The following is a 21334-nucleotide window of genomic DNA, read 5'->3' as shown; positions in this document are numbered from 1 at the left end:
CTGACAGCCGGGGTGGCTGGTGGGAGTGATGCTGAGGCCACAGCTGCTGATTGGAAGAAGTGTGACCTGATTGCAAAGATTTTGGCCTCTTGTCCCCAGCAGTCTCTTTCACCAGAGGATTATTATAGAGATATCTGCCCCCAGGTAAATCATTTTGTTTCTTTTGACTGTTTGAGGATTATCTGCTTATTTATAAAAAGAGGGCTTTTAATGTTCATCTAATATTGAGTTAAAAACAATATAATGTTTAAGTTTATTATTCATTGAGGGGCCTTCTTAATAATTGATTAAAAACCTGTGGGAGAGACTGACCTGTTAGGTTTAAGAACCCCTCACCATTAATAACTGACTAGCTTGCTCTCAGAGCTGGAATATGAAACTACAGTTTCATCATATTCATTATCTTTTCTGTGTTTTTTATTAGTTTAAAAAAAAATAGGTATTAAATAAGGTAAATTAACATGGTACACAATTTTAAAAGCACAAAAGAGTAAATGGAAAAGTAAGTCTCCCTCCCATCTCTGTACCAATTTCTTATTTATTTTGCAGAGGTAGTCTGTGTATCGTGTGTATACAACTATATGTGTATATATGTGTGTATATCTTCTAATTTTTATCCAGATGATAACATGCTCCACACACTGTTTTTCAGTTTTGCTTTTTTCACGTAACAGTGTACCTTGGAGATCATTTCATCATTCTTTTTCTTGGGTACATAGGTATTTCATCATATTATGTACCATAATTTATTTAACTAGCTTCCTATTTTTTTTTTTAATAAATAAATAAATTAATTAATTTATTTTTGGCTGCATTGGGTCTTTGTTGCTGTGCACGGGCTTTCTCTAGTTGCAGCAAGCAGGGGCTACTCTTTGTTGCAGTGTGTGGGCTTGTCATTTTGGTGGCTTCTCTTGTTGTGGAGCATGGGCTCTAGGCACATGGGCTTCAGTAGTTGTGGCACGTGAGCTCAGTAATTGTGGCTCGCGGGCTCTAGAGCACAGGCTCAGTAGTTGTGGCGCACGGCCTTAGTTGCTCCACGGCATGTGGGATCTTCCCACACCAGGGCTCGAACCCGTGACCCCTGCATTGGCAGGTGGATTCTTAACCACTGCGCCACCAGGGAAGCCCTACCTAGCTTCCTATTAATGGACATTTAAGTTGCTTCCATTCTTCTGCTGTTACAAACCATGTTCCAGTTAATATCTACAAATCTTGCCTATGTGCAAGTATTATCACAGGGAAAATTCTTAGAATTGACATTACTGGCTTAAAGGGTATGTGTATTTAAATTTTTGATTGATATTATTTATGTATCTGTTCTCCCACACTTTTGCCTATGCAATGTGTTACAAAACTTTTCTTTGTTAATCTCATAGGTGAAAGTGTGGAAGGAGTGTTCTTAGTCAGCACTCCCCATGCATTTAAATGTAAGATATGCCTTTTGGAGTACAGTGTGAAGAAAGTCATTCAGTTGTTATGCTGGTCTTCAGGATTCTCGTGGGTAGGCATGCATGGGACCAAACATCACAATGCAAAATCTTATACTGGAAAATATTAAGTATAAATTATCTTACAGGATAAAGTTATCATTTGCAGTGATGAGTAAATATTTTCCAAAACTAGTAGCTATAGTTTGGGCACTTAAGGAAACGCTAAAATCAAGACATAGGTTTTAATCTTACTGAGTCTCTCTTTGGCAGTGTCAGAGGTCACATACAGTTTTTGAACAGAAGATTCTCCTGTCTACAAAAAGTAAAAGAGTCAGTTTTAAGCCAGGAACAGAATGTGCTTTTCAGTTGGGTGCTTAAACTCAAGCACGAGAGATCAATGTTTATTTTTGAGAACAAAGTAGACTTTTGTTCAGACCTGACAGGCTCTTCAGATTCTGGATATATTTATATGCCTTGACCCCATAATTGCTATTTATCATAGCAAAATTTTGGGGAAAAACTGAATATCTGGAAATAATATTTTTGAGGAATTTATAACAGTATGAGAAGGTTTCAGCAATACACAAAACTGAATATTAAGTATGGTCTTAATTGAAAAGAAAAAAGAATTATACAGGAAACATATTGGAAAAAAATGCACCCAAAATGTTTATAGTAATTTGGGAAGACTTAATTTTCTTCTTAAAAATTTATTCTCCAGATTTCCTACAGTGAGCATGTATTTTATAAATCTGATAAAATTGTTTAATAAAAACATAGCTCCTTCAGTTCTCATACCCTTTGACACTGGGTTGTTAAATTAAAAAAAAAAACTTCTGTTGGATCAGTGTTACTGCAGTAAATTTATTTTTTAGCATAAAGAAATTAATGTGTTATCTTCTTAGTTAACGTAATGCTTCTTGCAAAGAGCCTGGTATTTACTTCATGTAATTTTTCTTTTAGATTTTGGATTTATTTCACTTTCAAGATAAATTGACAGGACTACAATTTCAGAGAGTTGCCACCACTACCTTTATAACTATGTCAAGAGAACGGCCACAACTGGCAGCAAAGTACTTACTTCAGCCAGTGTTAGCTCCTCTTCATCGATGTTCAACTACAGCAGGTAAAGCAGGAAGTCTGGTGGTTTGCTGTCCCTCTAAAGGACCTTCTTCCGTGTTTTGGATTTAAATAACTTAAGTCTGTGGTAGTTCAGTGTCTTTAATTTTACTTTTTTTCCCCCAATTTTTTATTTTGAAAAATCCACTTCATAAAAGTTCTAAGAAGAATGCAGTGTCCTACCCCTATATACTTCACATAGTTAACATTTTGACATGTTCGCTTTCTTTCTCTCTTCCTACACACATACGTATTTTTTTTCTGAAGCATTTGAGAGTTAGTTGCAGACATCGAATATACAGACTTTATTCAAATCTCTTATTTGTCTCAAGAATTTCCTTTATAACTGTTTTTAAAAAATTATATTGCATTTACTTGTTATGTCTTTTTAGTTTTCTGTAATGTAGAATAGATCCCTAATAGTCTTTCACTCTGACACTTTTGAAGCCCAGGTTATAGAATGTTCTTCAATTTGTATTTGTCTCATTGTTTCCTCTTGATTAGATCCAGGTTAACATTTTGGCAGGAGTACTACATATGATGGTTTTTTTTTTTTTTAGTCCATCAGATTAGGGGCACATGTTATCAGTTTATTCCATTATTAGTGATGTTAAATTTGACTATTTGATTAAAGTGGTAGCAACCAGATTTCTCCACTGTAAAAATACCTTCCTCCCTTTGTAATTAATAATAATCTGGGGGATGATAGACGTATGAGACAGTGTGAATATCCTGTTTCCCAACAGTCCTTCATACTGTGGTTTAGTATCCACTGATGATTTTTGCTCATAAAATGGTGACTTTCTATTTTTTTTATTGTTTCTAATTTGTTAGTTGGTATTCTTCTCTAAGGAAGAGCTTTTCTTTTCTCCTTGCCTCATCTCTTTTTAAAAAATAATTATTTAAGTATTAATACAGATTCATAGGTTCTTTTTTTATTCAGTGGGTGACTGAACATTCCTATCATTCATTTTGAAGCTTAAATTTTCCCAGATTTGGCCAGTTTTAATGTGTTAAAAGATTGACATTTTCAACACTTCCCTCAGTGTGTGTTCATGCTTCATTGAGATTAGTGCTTGGATACAGGGTATCATTTCAGCATTCTTAGTGAGTAAAAAAAAACCTTTCCATATAGTCGTTTCTGAGGTTAAAAATAAAGAGAAAAATTGATGTTGTGGTTAAGCCCAATTTAGTTCTGTGTAGACTTTGTATAAAAGTCATTTACAGTATAAATTTTTCTGAGTGTGTGTAGAGGGGTTTAGGTGGGTGAGAATGGAGAAAATCTAATTCTTGTGCATAGTAAGCACCAGATTGAGCTTTGGTGGAGTGAAATTTGTGATTATTCAGACATGATAAACGTATTTGAATAAATAATTAAAATTCCTTTATACAGTTAATAGAAATCTAGTCTAGAATTAGTATTTCTTCAAAAAATGATTCAAAAGATGAAGTATTATTTCTATTGGCCCTTGTCATTAAGGCCTAGCATTTATATCTAATTTTATGTGTTAAGACTGTACCTCAATACTAATCTATTTATCTTCTTGTCTGTGACTGGCTAGGTATTTTCTTTAGTCTGGAGTGTTGTTCTCAAAGTGTGGTCCCAGGACCAGCAGCATCAGCATCGCCTGGGAATTTATTAGAAATACAACTTCTTGGGTTCCACCACAGACCTACTGACTTAGAAACTCTGATGTGGGACCCAACACTGTTTTAACAGGCCCTTTGGGTAATTCAAGTGTGTGTTCAAGTTTGACCCCTGGTCTAGAGCACTTGTGCTTGGGAGGCCTAGATTCAGTCCAGTTGTGGGTCAATTATTTTTGTCCTGGGCCTTGTTCATTCATTCAAAGAATATTTATTGGACACCTATTTACCCTGCATTCTCATGTGTTAGGTTACATCTGTAACACCAGCTACATGTTTTGCATATACAATCTATTGATAACAAAAAGGATTGGGTAAGAATATGACTGATCTTATATATATACCCCATCATTGCCACTGGAAAAACAATCTCTAAAGTATAAGCTTTCTTATTTTGTTTTTCATATTGCATCACATTTTTAGGACTATGTGGCAATTTTGGTGAATTATCCTATTTTATGAAGGCCAAGATGCACTTTTTTTCACATTAAAAAAAATTTTATTTTCGAAATCTTTTTCACATTTTAGCAACTCTAATATCTAGATGCATCTCACAATCATTGTTGGCCAGGTAGCAATCGTGGCATTGTCTGTGCCTGCAAATGAGCGTTAAAACTTGTAGAATGGATGTCAGTGACTTAGAAGAAAATCGTGAAGACAATAGTAAAGTGGAGGACTCTTAAGGATATCACATCACTGTACTCTGTGGCACAGAGGATGATATATTATGGCAAAACACAGATACCGGTAATGGTGTTGAAATGTTTCAGAAGAGTTGGACGCTCAATGTGCAGTTTTAATTCCTTATCCTGTTTATTCCAATTGTTTAGCTTATATCAAGAATGATAGGGAATTCCCTGGCAGTCCAGTGGTTAGGGCTTCGTACTTCCACTACATGGGACACGGGGTCGACCCCTGGTCGTGGAACTAAGATCCTGCATGCTGCATGGAGTGGCCAAAGGAAAAAAAAAAAAATGACATATAACAATACTGTATAAAATAAAGCTAGGAGAGTTCTCTTAATACTTTTTTTAAAAAGCTCTGTTTTAAAACTTTTTTTTTTTTTTTGGCCACACCAAGCGGCATGTGGGATCTTGGTTCCCTGACCAGGGATTGAACCTGTACCCCCTGCAGTGGAAGCTCAGAGTCTTAACCACTGGACTGCCGGGGAAGTCCCTTAAAACTTTTTAAAGGGAAATTTTCAAACACATGTACAGAGAATAGTATAATGAACACCTGTGTACCAGTCACCCAGACACAACCATTGATTCTGCCATTTTCACTTAATTTAATCTCCAACTTTTCATTCATTAATTTAAAATTAAAATCCCAAGTGATAATGTTTCATAGGTTACTTGGCAGTGTTTTTTTCTTTCTTAGTGATACATAAAATAACAATGTATGTTTATGATCAATGAAACATTCTGTGAAATATTGTATTTGAATGGTGCTGTATTGTAACTATGTTGATTTTCTAATTTTAGCTGTTACTTCCTGAACTTTCTAGTAAAACTTTTTTCCTTAGGCCCAGCTTCTTCTGTTCAATGAGGTGCTGAGTGTGGGTAATTTTGTTTTTTGTTCCTTAGAGGTTTCAGAATGTGACATGGTGCCAGGGACCATTTTGGTGACAGAAGAAGAACTTAGTAGATGTATTGAGGATGTATATAAGGTTGGTAATTTGAGTCACTAGTGTTTTTAGTTAATATTTGTACTTAGTCTTTTAAAATAATTTTGCCTTTTAAACTGGTACTTCAAGAATTGGAATGACTAATCTTAAATTCCAAACCATCAAAATCTTTTTACCTTGAAAACTGGAAACTAAGTTGTTAGTGAAAAAACTGATACATTTTGAAACTCTGTCAATTTCATCATTTACTCTGAATCTTAAACAGTTCAGATTCTCTAAGTGGCACATGCCACTGATGAAAGTGTGTCTTTGAAGGAATTGACAAAGGCATTTGAAATACTGTAGGCTTCCTAAAATTTAGTGTATGATAATATTGAATCTACTTTATAATTTTTGATAGAATCATCATCATAAAGAAGTTGGAATAAATGAGTCATAGAAATGACTTCCTAAATATATACTGAAAATGAAAAAATATTTATATAAATTATATGTTCTCTATGATTGCAATCTTATAAATATATATGAAATACATATTTTTAGACAAAAATGAAATCCATTGTGTTAAGCCCAGATGGCACTGGAGTAAATATTCTTCTTTGAAGTTTATTTCAATACATTTTTTTAAAAAAATTAATTAAGGGGCTTCCCTGGTGGCGCAGTGGTTGAGAATCTGCCTGCTAATGCAGGGGACACGGGTTCGAGCCCTGGTCTGGGAAGATCCTACATGCCACGGAGCAGCTGGGCCCGTGAGCCACAACTACTGAGCCTGCGCGTCTGGAGCCTGTGCCCCGCAACGGGAGGGGCCGCGATAGTGAAAGGCCCGCGCACCGCGATGAAGAGCGGTCCCCGCACCGCGATGAAGAGTGGCCCCCACTTGCCGCAACTAGAGAAAGCCCTCGCACGAACCGAAGACCCAGCACAGCCAAAAATAAATAAATAAATAAAAAAATAAAAGTAGCTATAAAATTTAAAAAAAAAAAAAAAAAATTAATTAATTTATTTATTTTTGGCTGCGTTGGGTCTTCGTTGCTGCGTGCAGGCTTTCTCTAGTTGCAGTGAGCGGGGGCTACTCTTCGTTGCAGTGTGTGGGCTTCTCATTGCGGTGGCTTCTCTTGTTGAGGAGCACGGGCTCTAGGTGCACGAGTTTCAGTAGTCGTGGCATGCGGGCTCAGTGGTTGTGGCTCGCGGGCTCTAGAGCGCAGGCTCAGTAGTTGTGGCACATGGGCTTAGTTGCTCTGTGGCATGTGGGATCTTCCCGGACCAGGGCTCGAACCCGTGTCCCCTGCATTGGCAGGCGGATTCTTAACCGCTGCGCCACCAGGGAAGTCCCTCAATACATTTATAATAATATTTTACTATTAAAAACATTTACAAGAGTAAACAGCTTTCAGAATTATATTTCATGTAAAAAGGTACAGCCACTTTGGGAATATATTGTTTGGCGGTTTCTTGAAAAGTTAAAATAGAGTTATCATATGACTCAACAATTCCACTCTTAGTTATAGAGAAGTGAAAACATATTCATATAAAACCTGTACACAAATGTTCATAGCATCATTATTCATAATAGCCAAAATGTGGAAACAACTGAGATGTCTATCACTGATGAATGAATTAACAAATGTGATATATTCATATAATGGAATATTTTTCGTCCATAAAAAGGAATAAAGTATGGATACACGTTTCAACATGGATGAACACTTTTTTTTTTTTTTTTTCCTATTTAGGTATATATTACATAAACCGCAGTACAGTGTACAAAAGGGAATGCTAAGTACATATTAAATACAGATGAAAAGAATCTGTTGCTAATCACTCTGTGTACCTAGGTGTACAGTGGGCCCTGGGGCCACAGTTCATGGTTTCTGTAATGTTCTTAAATCTATATTTCAGTAGTGTTCTTGGCAGTGTCTAATTTTTGCCGATCCTAGTTGTTCATTGGTTCAAGTGCTTCAGTAACTTGAAGCACTTGTAGGGGAGCAAGCACTGTCAGCGCTGCCATCCCCTCGTTGCCACACCCTCCCCTATGTTTGCATCATTGGCCTCTTCAGCCGGCTGGTTCTTGGCAGGAAGCTTAAGCCCCTTGTTCGTTCTGTGAGAGCCCTTTGATTATAACCGGATACTGCCATCTATAAGTCCACGTAGTCAGGCACCCGAGACTCGTCACCACGTACTGAAGGGGTGACTGGAAGAGACCCCACAGTCAGCCCCTCTGAGTTGGGGAAACTCCCCATCCCTTGGGACCCTCCCCATCCCTTGGGACCCTGGTGAGCCACATGGAACTGGTCTGCCAAGGGCCACAGGAGGGGACCACTGCCATTCTGCCCACTAACACTGAGGAAACTCAGTGATGCTGCTTCTGTTTAATGCACAGAGGCAAGTGGATAAACAGTTTAAAATTATGATTTTTTAATGTTTAAAGAAGCTAGACACAAAAGACCACCCATTGTATGATTCCATTTAAATGAAATGTTCAGAATAGGCAAATTCATGCACACAGAAAGTAGATTAGTGGTTGCTAGCGGCTGGGGCTGGGGAGTTGGGAGTGGCTGATAGTGGGAATGAGGTTTCTTTCTGAGGTAAGGAAGATGTTCTGGAATTAGACAGTGGTGATGGTTGTGCAATTTTGTGAATATACTAAAAACCACTGAATTGTACATTTTAGAGAGTGAATTTTATGGTATGTGAATTATATTTTCAAGACTTAAAAAATTTTTATTCCACATTTCTTATTTCTTTTCTATGGCAGTAAATTAAACATTTTAGAGTAAATTTTTAAATTTTAGTTTGTTACGAAATGGTTCAAACAAACCAAATAAAAAATGAAGAATAAAACACTCATGTACCCACCACTCAGCTGAAAAAATTACACATTACCAATTCAGTTGAAATCCTCTGTGAGCCCATCCCTGATCACATTTCCCTTGCTCCTCATGCAGTGGGAACCACGATCCTAAATTTGTATTTATTATTCCTTAAGCTGTTTTTAGTATTGTTGTGCATGATTTTAAATTTTATTTAAATGGCATTGTAATATATCTAACTTTAATCCACTCATTTCTACTGTCAGATATTATTCTGTTTTATGACTATCACCATTTATTTGTTTATTCTTCTCTTGGTAGACATTTGAGTTGTTTTCAGGGAGTTTTGTCTGTTAGGTGCATTGTGGTTTTAGTTAGCAGTTAGTTCTCTTATTACTAGTGAGGTTGAACCTTTTTTTGTCTTTTGGTTCATTCATATATTCTCTTCTTTAACTTGCCTGTTCATTTGTTTTTTACCCATTTTAATACTTGAGATATTTGCCTCTTTAAAATATTTTTAAAATAAATCTTTTTTTAATAAAACAGCCTTATTGAAATATACTTCACAGATCAAAAAATAATGTTTTAAGTATACGATTCAGTGATTTTTCAGGAAATTTACAGAGTTGTGAAACTATCACCACAGTACAGTTTTAGAACATTTCCATCACCCCAAAAAGATCCATTGTGCCTATTTATAGTCACTCCTTGGTCCCACCCCTCATCCCCAAGCAACCACTAACCTGCTCTGTATCTCTATGGATTTGCCTTTTGTGGATGTTTTATATGAGGGAATCATGCAATAAGTGTTCTTTTGTGACTGGCTTCTCCCTCTTAGCATCATGTTTCTGAGGTTCATCCAGGTTGTTGCATGTATCAATATTTTGTCCCTTTTTATTGTAAGTAATATTTCACTTTATGAATGTATACCATATTTTGTTTATTTGTCATCAGTTGATGGACATTTGGATGTCGAGTAAATCTTTTTTTTAGACAACTTCATGAGATATATTTTATGTACCATACATTTACCCATTTGCAGTGTGCGAATCAATGGCCTTTTAGTATATTCACAGATTTGTGCAGCTGTCATCACAGTCAATTTTAGGACATTTCATTACCCCAAAAGAAACCCACACCACTCCCCACATCCCAGCCCTAGGCAGTCACTAATCTACTTTCTGTCTCTATAGATTAGCCTATTCTGAACATTGCATATAAATGGAATCATACAATATGTAGTCTTTTGTGATTAGCTTCTTTCACTTAACATGATGCTTTAAAGGTTCATCTCGATTGTAGCATGAAGCAGTACTTCACTCCTTTTTATTGCTGCATAGTATTCTGTTGTAGGTATGTACCGTATTTTGTTTATCCATTCACCATTTGATGGACATTTGAGTTCTACATTTTGGCTATTTTGAATAATGCTGCTACGGACATTTGTGTACAAGTTATTGTGTGTACATATGTTTTCATTTCTCCTGGGTATATACCTGGGAGTGGAATTGCTAGATCATATGGTAACTCTATGTTTAACCATTTGAGGTACTGTCAGATCATTTTCAAAGGGGTTGCACCATTTTACATTGCCCCCAGCAGTGTATGAGGGTGTAAAGTAAATCTTAAATCATGTTCTTTCAGGTAAGAAAGAGCTTTTGCTTTGGTTTGGTTTAAGCTTTATGTATGATACTAATAAACTTGTAGATATAAATATATGCTGCTTAAAAATTCAAAACTCATTCTCATAACACTCACTTTTTACTAAAGTTGGGTATTTACTACCCTTTTATTTAATTTTGCTGTTAAAAAAACCAGAGTACACCCTTTACAATGTTGACCTGGTACACAAGTGTAGAATTAAATTGTTCATAGATAAAACAGGACCTGATGACTTAGTGGCTATAATGCTGTTTTTATTTTTTAATGCTTCATTTAGAGACTTACGAAAAGAAAGTTCTTATATCTTGTTCTACCTGTTGGTAGGCAAGGACTTTTCAGATAATATGAAGACAAGGAATTATACAGAGCAATCTAGAAAGCAGACTTTCTGAATTAGAGAATAAAGCCCAAATAACTTTTAGAAAAGTTATCTTCAGTCATGTTCCATCTAAGAAATATCATGATGAAAAATTGTAAAATAGCCAGGTGTGGAATGTTAGAAAGACTTGAAAGTGCTGGTAGGAGTAGGACTAATTTTGTTTAAACTTTGGTACAAACCCCTCATAGTGTTAGGTAGACACCAATAAATTGCTTTTAGGAGAAAAGGAAAGCAAAACAGCTTCTTTCTGGCAAGTGAATTAGCCTCTAAAAATCAGAGAGATTGAGAAATAGTGAGTCCTTGCCATTTCTCCTATTGTTGCCCCCCATAAGGCGGGAAAAACCCTCATTGTTCAGTGAACAGTTTAGTGAATTAAAAACCTCCTGGAGAGACAAGCAAAACATTAGTTTGGTGTAGACACTTGGTTATGCACAAGGACTGGGACTGTCTTGAAAGCAGGAAGGGGTTTATTCTCTCTACAAGGTTTTGGCAGCTCAGCTGCAGAGGGAAAACAGAGGAAATGTGTACATTGGAGAAAAATGGTAAACATTGTGTAAAATTTAGCAACAAAGAGTATGTTGTCTTTATTAACTTTCTGCTAATACTAAATTATAGAGTACAGCTCAAAGGCAGGAAATAAGGAAAACATCTGGGGTGGTTGAATTGATCCAGCAACTCACTCAGTAACAAGAGGGTACAAGAGGGTGTTTTAATTTTAGAGAGGCATTTGGGAACATTTCCAGCTCTGGTGTTCTCTCTCTCTCTTCTTTTCTTTTTAACAGATTTATTGAGATGGAACTCACATACCTCACAATTCACCAATTTAAGTGCTCAGTTCAATGTTTTTGGTATATTCACAGTGTTGTGCAACCATCACCACAATCTAATTTTAGAATATTTTTATCCCTCCTGAAAGGACTCCATACTTACTAGCTGTAACCTCCCATTCTCTCCCCTTTGCCCCCAGCCCTAGGCAACCACTAATATACTTTCTGTCTCTGTAGATTTGCCTATTCCGGATATTTTATATAAATGAAATCATATAATATGTGGTCTTTTGTAGTTCGCTCCTCAGTGTTTTTAAGATTCATCTGTATTTTATCATGAAGCAGTACTTCATACCTTTTAATGCCAAATGGTGTTCTGTTGTATGGTTATATCACATTTTGTTACCTATTTATCAGCTGATGGAAATTTGTGTTGTTTCCACATTTTGGAGTGTTATGAACAGTGTTGCTGTGGACATTCATGTACAGGTTTTTGTGTGTATGTATGTTGTCATTTCTCTTGGGTGTATACCTAAGAGTGGAATTGCTGGATCATATGGTAACTCTATGTTTAACCATTTGAGGTACTGCCAGATCATTTTCTCAAGTGGCCACACCATTCTACATTCCCACCAGCAATATATGAGAATTCCAATTTATCCAGATTATGGCCAACGTTTGTTATCATCCTTTTTTAAAAAATAACCTTCCTAGTGGGAGTAAAGTAGTATCTCCTTGTGGCTTTGATTTACGTTTCCCTAATGACTAATGATGTTGAATAGCCTGTCATGTGCTTATTGGCCATTTGGATGTCTTCCTTGGAGAAATTTCTGTTAAGAACCTTTGCCCATTTTTATTTTTATTCTTTTAAAATTTTTAAAAATTTATTTTATTTATTTATTTTTGGCTGCATTGGGTCTTCGTTGTTGCATGTGGGCTTTCTCTGGTTGTGGCGAGCGGGGGCTACTCTTCGTTGTGGTGCGTGGGCTTCTCATTGCGGTGACTCCTCTTGTTGCAGAGCATGGGCTCTAGGCGCCAGGCTTCAGTCGTTGTGGCACATGGGCTCAGTAGTTGTGGCTCACAGGCTCTAGAGCACAGGCTCAGTAGTTGTGGCGCACGGGCTTAGTTGCTCTGCGGCATGTGGAATCCTCCCGGGCCAGGGCTCAAACCCGTTTTCCCCTGCGTTGGGAGGCGGATTCTTAACCACTGCACCACCAAGGAAGCCCCTTTCACCCATTTTTAAATTGGGTTGTCTTTTTATGATTGGTGTGTTGTGGGATTGGACTCACTCTGACCAACAGCTTTCTCTAAAGAAATCCTCCTCATCAGTCTCTTCTCAGTCTCTACACCTTTGATCTTCTCTACCCTCTTTCTGAATGAGGAGTTTTTATAGTCTTGATCTCATCATAGTCTGGTGTCTTACTTTGGAGTTTTAAGTCTATTTTATCTTGGTGCTTCACTTGACGTTTCCAATTTAACATCCCATGTCACCTGTGTTATGACAGCTGTCCATCTGGCTGCCTTCTCAGTCTAACTGCAGAGCCCCTTAGTCCTCAGAGCCAGTTTCTTCTTTGCTTTATACACAGTCCTGGTCAGACTGGTTATCTGATTTTTAAGACCATAGCAGAACTAGAAGTAACAAATTAGAAGTTAGTTAGACTAACTAAGGCACAATGACAAGAGCAGAGAGGACCAAGAAAGGAGACAGAAAAAATACCCCCAAAGGGCATAATCAGTTGAAAAGCAAAGTATGTTGGGGCCAGTGTGTTCAGTATACTTTGTTTAAGAAGGCAGGGATTGCATATAATTCATGTTAGAAATATTTCCTTCCAAAATTGTTAAAATATAAGTACATTTTGGTATTTAAAGGAATAAACTCTCAGCTCTCTGAATGAAAATTTTATGGCAGAAACAATGACAAGGGAAGGGCTTTTTACACTTGCATCCTTCACATACAGCAGGGAGTGGAGCAGTGTGGCTCTGGTGGGCCAGGTGGAAAGTTCTCAGCAGTACAGGTATATATACAAGTGCTAGTCGAATTGAAATGAAAACTTGGCATAGCCACTTGTACTTCATCTGCATAAATAATTCTTGTCATTTCTATGTGTGTACCTTATTTCTAGTAAAATTATCTAAGCCAAAAAGGGCATATGCTGCTCAAATAGCTTTTAGTCCAGTGGCTTCCCATTCTGTCTCCTCTGCCTCTGAGTGTCTTGGGCCTAATCTCTAGAATGTTTATATTCTTTTGTCCTCCCTGGTATGAGAGGGAGTCGTGTTTTTTTCTTTGCCTGCAGAGGTGAAGAGTGGCCCATATTGCATAGAGATTGGTTCTGGGTAGGGCAGGATAAAAGAATTCCGGTTCTTTCTGATTTGGATATTTTCTTGCTCTTAAGAGAACTGGCCAGAATTCGATACTGGGTGTGGAGAGATGTTGCCTTTTAGTATTCCTCACAGTACTGGCCCAAGACTCCCTAAAGGCAGAAGAAATTTTAGGATAGGAAAGTCTAGAAGGTACCTAATTAGTTTATTTTCTACATTCTCATTTCCATTTTCGCTCTCTGTTTCCAGGTTTAGGAAATCTTGACTTTAATTATTCAAGTCTTTTTTTCCCCCCATCTAATCTTAATAAATTTCTAATTAAAGTTTCTCTGTCAGATTGACCAGTTGACTCCTCCTTCCGAATTTTTAATTATTTGTGTAGAGTAAATTAGAATAATACAATCTTAGAGCTGGAAGGAACTTTAGAAATAATTTAGTATAATCCTTCATTTTTTTTAATAGACTTTATTTTTTAGAGCAGTTTTAGGTTCACAGAAAAATTGAGTGGAAAGTACAGAGAGTTCCTGTGTATTCTCTGCCCCCACATGTGCACAGCCTCTCCCACTATCAGCATCCCACACTGGACGGTGTATTTGTCACGGTTTGTGAACCTGTGTTGACATGTCAATATCACTGTAAGTCCATAGTTTACATTAAGGTTCACCTTTGATGTGGTATATTCTTTGGGTTTTGACAAATTAATCCCTCATTTTACAGTAAAGGAAACAAAATCCAAAAGATTGTGAAGTGACTTGTCCCAAATCACACTAGTGAGTGGCAGAGCTGGTCCTGGGACCAACATTCCCTTCTCTCTCTCTTTCTCTCACTGTCTTTGTTTAGAAAAGATAATATTTGCACATGGTACAAATTTAATAAGTGCCAAAGGCTCTACAGTGAAAAGTTAGTCTCCCTCTCACCTGTGGACCCTCCCTAAAGGCAATCATTCTTTCTGGATGTTTCCGTCTCCTGTTGAGCTGTGACTTTGAATAACATGCAAAGGACTAAAAAAAGTATCCTTCAAGGATGTGTGAGATTTAAGCATTAGATTTTCTAAATGCTGCAGTTCAGATTCTGTGGTATAGTGTAGTGAAAAGCACCTGGCCTTTTGAGTCAGATGGACCTAGATTGGCTCCAGGGTTGACTATCCATGTGACTTTAGGTGACTTAAATGTGTCACTTGAGTTGCCGGGTGGTTGAATAAGGTAACTTTTGTTAGACTCATTGCATTCTTTCTTTCTTTATTTTCTTAATAAATTTATTTATTTATTTATTTATTTTGGCTGCGTTGGGTCTTCGTTGCTGCGCGCAGGCCTTCTCTAGTTGCAGTGCGCGGGCTCCTCGTTGTGGCTTCTCTTGTTGCGGAGCACGGGCTCTAGGCGTGCAGGCTTCAGTAGTTGTGGCACGCGGGCTTAGTTGCTCCACGGCATGTGGGATCTTCCCGGGCCAGGGCTCGAACCCATGTCCCTTGCATTGGCAGCCAGATTCTTAACCACTGCACCACCAGGGAAGCCCGGGTCATTGCATTATTTAATAGGTGCTCAAAAAACTGTCAGTTCCTTTTTGGTTCAGGGAAACTTTTTTTTTTAAAGACTGTTTTATGCATTATGCTCTGAAAGCATGCACAGTACAAAATACTGTATTAAGTAAAACTTGCCTGGTTCTTTTGCGTCTCATAAGTCTTAATTAAACTCAGTAAGTGCATTAGAAGTTCTAGAACACTACTGTCAAAAGGATCACTGTGATATTTTAGAAGGCAGCATTTGACTAGTTTAATCTTTAACTGGGGTAAAATCAAGTTCCAGCCTGTATTGAATTTCAATGTTAGGATTTAGTCAGCTTGATTCTGAATAGGCTCATCATGTTTCTATTTCCATACACGTACATCCCTGCAGAAGATAAGGCCATAAATTAAGAAAACTGTTCCATTCACAGTAGCATCAACAAGAATATTTAGGAATAAACTTAACATTTGCATATGGCTATATATTTTACAAAATATTTTAACATGAATTATCTTAATTGGTCCTTATGCTAAAAGCTTAACGCCTACATTATATTATCCATGAGGAAACTGGGACCTAGAGAGGTTTAAATGTCTTATCCCTGTTCACTCATTTAATATGTGGATTTGGGCAACCACATAGGTGGCAGAAACAGTTCACACCCACGTTTCCTGATTCCTGACTTCCCAGTGCTCTTTCGGTGACTTTGCAGTGGTCTCTAAGGGATGTGTTTAACAATATAATGGGAGTCTATGAAATGAGCACGTGAGGGCTGCTTTCGGTTTTGTTTGCTTTGAAACAGAAACACATATTTATTCTTAATACTTTATAAGAAATATATATTTATTTTGTTTATTTATTTTGGCCGCACCAGTTCTTGGTTGGGGCACGGGATCTTTGTTGCGGCACATGGGATCTTCAGTTGCAGCATGTGAACTCTTAGTTGTGGCATGCATGCGGGATCTAGTTCCCTGACCAGGGCTCGAACCTGGGCCCCTTGCATTGGGGGCGCAGAGTCTTACCCACTGGGCCACCAGGAAGTCCTGTTCTTAATACTTTTGACCATTTTGATTCCTCCGAGTTTTTCCTTTCTTCTTAAATTCAAATTTACAGTCAATCTTTCCAGAGAAACTCAGTCCTCCAGACATTGAAGACAGATGCTGAACAAGCCAGTATAATAAAATCAAATCTTCTATTGTTCAATCTGCTCTCCCTTCCATGGCCGAAGTTCTGTGATTCTGTTCAGATAATTTGCATTGATTGATAACTTCTAGCTGCAGCTTTTTTTTTTTTTTAAGAAAAAATGAAAATAGAGAGGGCATTGTAACTTCCCCACAAAAATAGAACTTTTGAGAAAGTAAACAGCAGTCAATCTGCTTTGTTCATTCATTCTTTGATTCAGTTAATCAGTCACCAAAAAATTTACCAAGTACCTACTGATTGCCACTCTGCTTGGTTTACAAATACAGAAATGATTAAGAATCATCTGCTACCTGATTCCCAGTAAAGCAAACAAAGAGTTACAATAGAGCATGACTCATAGTTAAGAGTACCAAGAAACATGCCTCTCTTACTTGTTAGAACACCAGTCCTCTAAGTTTAGATGAAGGATAGTGAGGCTTAACCACAGAGGCCTCTTCTCAGGGCTGGATCTGTAATAGAAAGCCAAGATGCATTCATAAATGAACGTGGACATCCCCAGAAAGGAATGAGGAAATCCCCAGGTTCCCAGTGGGGTCACTGGTACCCATGTGTCTCCTTGTCTAATCTTTTCTGAGCCATTTTGGTTTTCCTAGATCCATACTGGCCTCTTATTTTGCCCCTCAGTCCTGTCCTACACATTTATACTGGAAAAGCCACAGGTAGTTATAAGAATTCCACTTTTCTTCAAAGCACCATTTCACTTACTCTCAGAGAGGCTTTTTCACACCAAAGAATTAAAAAGGTACCTTGAGAGTCTGTCTATCCCTTCTCTGCTTCAGCTTTCCTATCTCTTGGTATTTTGTTTGGTGATCCCTAGTTGCACAGATACCTCAAGTAACCTTGAGTTACCAGAAAACCTTTCAGCTAAACAGGATTTCATCTCTCGAGTATTAACTTCAGAACTGATGGAACAGAAAGCTCCTGAGGATGGGTTAGAAATTTGTTACATCTTGGTCAAGTTGAAGATTCAGTGTTTCAAAAATTTTGGGGTGGGGAGGGATGCTTCATTTTTTTCAACTAGTCTTACCTCTTAATGGCTGAGGTACCAGAAAAGGATAGAAGACCATGAGCAAACTTGCAGTCAAGTCAGAGAATGCTAGAGTAGATACGAAAGAGTTTTAAAGCTTGATTAATCCAACCTCTTTATTTTCCAGATAAGAAAACTAAGACTCAGAGAAGTCAATTGATTCATGTTAAGCCTCTCAACTGCTCAGTGGAATTATTTACAAACAACCCTATGTGAAACATTCCCGATAGTTATACTGCTAAAAAAAGGAAACTTCCAAATGATATGGAACATCTTTACAACAGGTAGAAATAATATATCAAGTATTAGATTGTGTTTCAGAACTTGAATCTCTACCCCACTTTGCCTCCTAGTGAGCAGGGAAGACCCCCTCCTAGAAAGAGACTGCACATAAGCACAGTCCAAAGAAATTCCGCAACACTTGGGTGTTAGTGCCCAGAGGCGGGGCAGGCAGGCCCTCCCCTCAGTGGGGCAGAAACAACTTACCTATTGTGCCTTCACTGCTTCTTCAGTCGGTACTGTCACCAGCCTAGTGTGCAGGAGACTGGGAGGAACTAGCCCCAACAGTTTTTTCCGTATGTGGTGTAACTTCATTGGAAGATTCTTTTTTCCTGGGGCATTTGGTCGTTGTCAGTGCTGGCACCAAGAGATCACAGTGCAGCATTGACTGAATCATTCCAGCCTCCCATGTCCCTTTATGGGTCACTAAACTCCAGATACAAGTCAATGATGTGAGGCAATCCACATTAAGGGAAAAGTGACCAGATTCCACTTTGGGAGTATAAGCAGCGGGTAATGTTAGATGTCAGGTGCAGACCAAACTGTTAACCTGCATGTGAGTTTAGTGTGAGGCAAGAGATTAGAAGGAGGGGACTGTCGTTGGAAAGGACTGGCTACACTGTGACCCTGGAGAGCTACCGGAAGACTTGGTAGAAAGGAGCTATATAAGAGTCTCAGTAGGAGGAAGAGGAGGCCGCACAGGAGTGCTGTCCACGGTGCCACTGGGAACTTCAGCCCTACTTTACAGAGGTCGCAGGAATAGGGTCATTAATAGTCTGACAAGCTGGGATCCACTGAATCTGAGGGGCCACAGCAGGGATAAAGTTAGGGATTGAAGAAATAAAAATATCATTGTGTACAGGAGGAGGTTAGTATTGGGAGGCCATGGGGTACATGCTTTGCTCTTTTTTACATTGTGGTAAAACAGACATAAAATTAACATTTTAACCATGTTAAAGTGTATAATTCAGTGGCATTTACAGTGTTGCACGGCCATCATCACTGTTGTCTAGTTCCAGAACTTCTTCGTCACTCCAAATGGAAACCCCATACCCATTAGGCATTCAGTCCTCATTTCTCCGTCCCTTCAGCCCTGGCAACTGCTACTCCATTTCTTTCTCCATGGATTGTGCATGGATTTTACGTCAGACAGGTCTGGGTTCATCCTGGCCCTGTCGTTTACTGACAGTTTACCTTTGCTCAACTAACACAGCTTTTCTGATCCTCAGTTTTCCACAGTTTTAGAATGAGAATAAAATGCTTAACTTGCAGGACTCCTGCGAGAATTGATTGTATATTAAATGTTTAGCTGAATACCTGGTTCATTCTTAAGTGGACTTGCAATAAATGGTAGTTATTGTTTGCTTTATAAAAGCAATAACAGTGGGGTTCCTTTATTATTTTTTTTTAATTAATTTATTTTTGGCTGCGTTGGGTCTTTGTTGCTGCGCACGGGCTTTCTCTAGTTGTGGCGAGCGGGGCCTACTCTTGGTTGTGGTGCGTGGTCTTCTCATTGTGGTGGCTTCTCTTGCTGTGGAGCACGGGCTCCAGGCGTGCAGGCTTCAGTAGTAGTGGCACGCGGGCTCAGGAGTTGTGGCTCACGGGCTCCAGAGCGCAGGCTCAGTAGTTGTGGTGCATGGGCTTAGTTGCTCCACGGCATGTGTGAATTTCCTGGACCAGGGCTCGAACCCGTGTCCCCTGCATTGGCAGGTGGACTCTTAACCACTGTGCCACAGGGAAGTCCCCCAGTGGTGTTCCTTTAAATTGTATACAACTGCGTTTAAACTGCTTATTTACCAAAAACTCAGGTAACACAAGTTAATCACCTACTCTTACAGGTGCTGAAGTAGGGAACTTGACTTTTGCCTGCCAGGCTAGTTAAAGAGGTCAGAGAACTATATATTCAAGAACTGATTATGTGTTACAAGCTCTCAAATGCTTTTGGAATTTATAGGAGAAAAGTCATTAATGGTGGTTAGATGCTTAATGAATATTTGAATTAGAGAATGAATGAACAGTTCAACAGTGAAATGATACAGCAGGCCTATGGAAGAGGTAGAACTTGAGCTGGGTGAGTTTAATAAGTACCACTGCCTGTCTTTCATCTATAAAGTGCAATCTTGTCATTAGGATGCAGAGCAATCCATAAGGTGGATAATAGAACTGGATTTTGATGATTGCTTATAGATGGCCAGTCCAAAATTTTTGGAAAATAGATACACTTCCATTAAGGACGTTTAAAGAAAAGTAGATTAGTAGGGCTCACTCCAAGGAGGAATTTTAACTATCAGTGTTGGAAGGGAGGTGACAATCCTGTATGTGTCAAGCAGAGGCCATTCAAGTTCTTTGAGCTCTCATAGAGAAAACTCATTGATCAGTTTGAGCCAAAGGAGACTTTAAATCTTTCCACTTTGAAAAAAAAATTTCTCTATTCTTATCTGTGAACTTAATGGATTATTGGTCAATTGATAAGTTATTCTTAATTTCTCCCTCTTTCCACACGCTCTTCCCCTCATCACTCTCTATCCCTTTAAATTTGTTTTTCTTCTAGCACTTGTCACTGTCTGATATTATATATTTGTTTATTTTCTGTCCCCTCACTAGAATGTATGCTCCTTTGAAGCAGATAATTTGTTTCCCACTGTATCCACAGAACCACAAACGTGTCTGGCACACAGTTGGCACTCAGTAAACATACGCTGAACCTTTACATAAAAATGAATCACATATGTATATGTATAAATAGCTGTGCAGTTTTTTTCTATTCCTTGTAAGAAAATACAAAAAAGTACAAGAAGAGAATTTAAAAATTGGAGTTTATCAACAACAGCATATACCTCGGAGAAATGTGCTTGATTTGAATTCATGTTAAAGTTTGAAGTGCTTTAGCCCAGTAAATAATAAAGATTTAGCTTCATTTTGTTTGTTTGTTTGTTTGTTTTTTTGTACTAAAGATGCTGGTAAGGAAGGATGGCTCCTTAGGGATTACCTCTGGAACACACAATCCAGAGGCAAACAGTAGGCCCTTACATTATCTGGGGGAATCTCTTTTTTACCTCCTGTAATTGGTGATATCATAATTAGCCCCACATATTATTTCTGAACACTGCCATACAATGCACCTCATTTAGCTGGGCTTATGGAGGTTAGATCATGCACAGGAAGCTGGCTCCTTCGTTATCAGGCTCCACAGAGGAATTGGGAGGCTTAAGGAGTGTGAAAAATTAGGTTTGATTTAAAGGGACAGGGTTCTCTAGAAAAGCACAGAGATTTTTCCAGCTTGTGCCTCCATGACCTTTAGTTTCCCATAAACATCATTGATTTCTACCTCAATGCTCTTTCTGTAAATTAGGGCCTCTTGAAGTTTCCCTTTCCTCATCCTTTAAAATAGGTCTGCTAATACAGACTTCATGAGATAGTTATAATTTCAATGTGCAGACTCTTTAAAAAATCTAACATAGTACCTGGGAGATAAAAATCCCAGCATAGTTTCTGGAACACATATTAAGTGTGTAATCATTGTCAGATCCTCTTTCTTCTTTTATTATTATCGTCTACACCATCAA

At 38.2% G+C, this 21334-nt stretch overlaps 2 protein-coding genes and 1 long non-coding RNA gene across 8 annotated transcripts in view; 2 read left to right on the top strand and 1 right to left on the bottom strand.

Moving 5' to 3' along the window:
• HAS3 (hyaluronan synthase 3) overlaps positions 1-21334 on the top strand; it is a 229423-nt gene that overhangs the window by 49132 nt on the left and 158957 nt on the right. The window lies entirely within an intron of this gene.
• The window catches only part of TANGO6 (transport and golgi organization 6 homolog), a 178982-nt gene that overhangs the window by 24143 nt on the left and 133505 nt on the right, over positions 1-21334 (top strand). For all 4 annotated transcript variants that reach the window (XM_082369795.1, XM_082369797.1, XM_082369796.1 and 1 more), the window contains exons 5-7: positions 8-144; positions 2394-2556; positions 5780-5862. In XM_082369795.1, coding sequence (XP_082225921.1) covers positions 8-144; positions 2394-2556; positions 5780-5862 — 383 coding nt within the window. The remainder of the gene's footprint in view (positions 1-7; positions 145-2393; positions 2557-5779; positions 5863-21334) is intronic.
• The window catches only part of LOC309617566, a 147484-nt gene continuing 132752 nt past the window's right edge, over positions 6603-21334 (bottom strand). For all 3 annotated transcript variants that reach the window (XR_014238046.1, XR_014238047.1, XR_014238048.1), the window contains one exon: positions 6603-16911. This is a non-coding gene — a long non-coding RNA (uncharacterized lncRNA). The remainder of the gene's footprint in view (positions 16912-21334) is intronic.

Source organism: Balaenoptera borealis (genome assembly GCF_965194805.1).
Source record: "Balaenoptera borealis genome assembly, chromosome: 19".
Taxonomy (NCBI): Eukaryota; Metazoa; Chordata; class Mammalia; order Artiodactyla; family Balaenopteridae; genus Balaenoptera; species Balaenoptera borealis.
The sequence above is the reverse complement of the archived record's forward strand: the minus strand, read 5'-3'. Positions and strand labels throughout refer to the sequence as shown.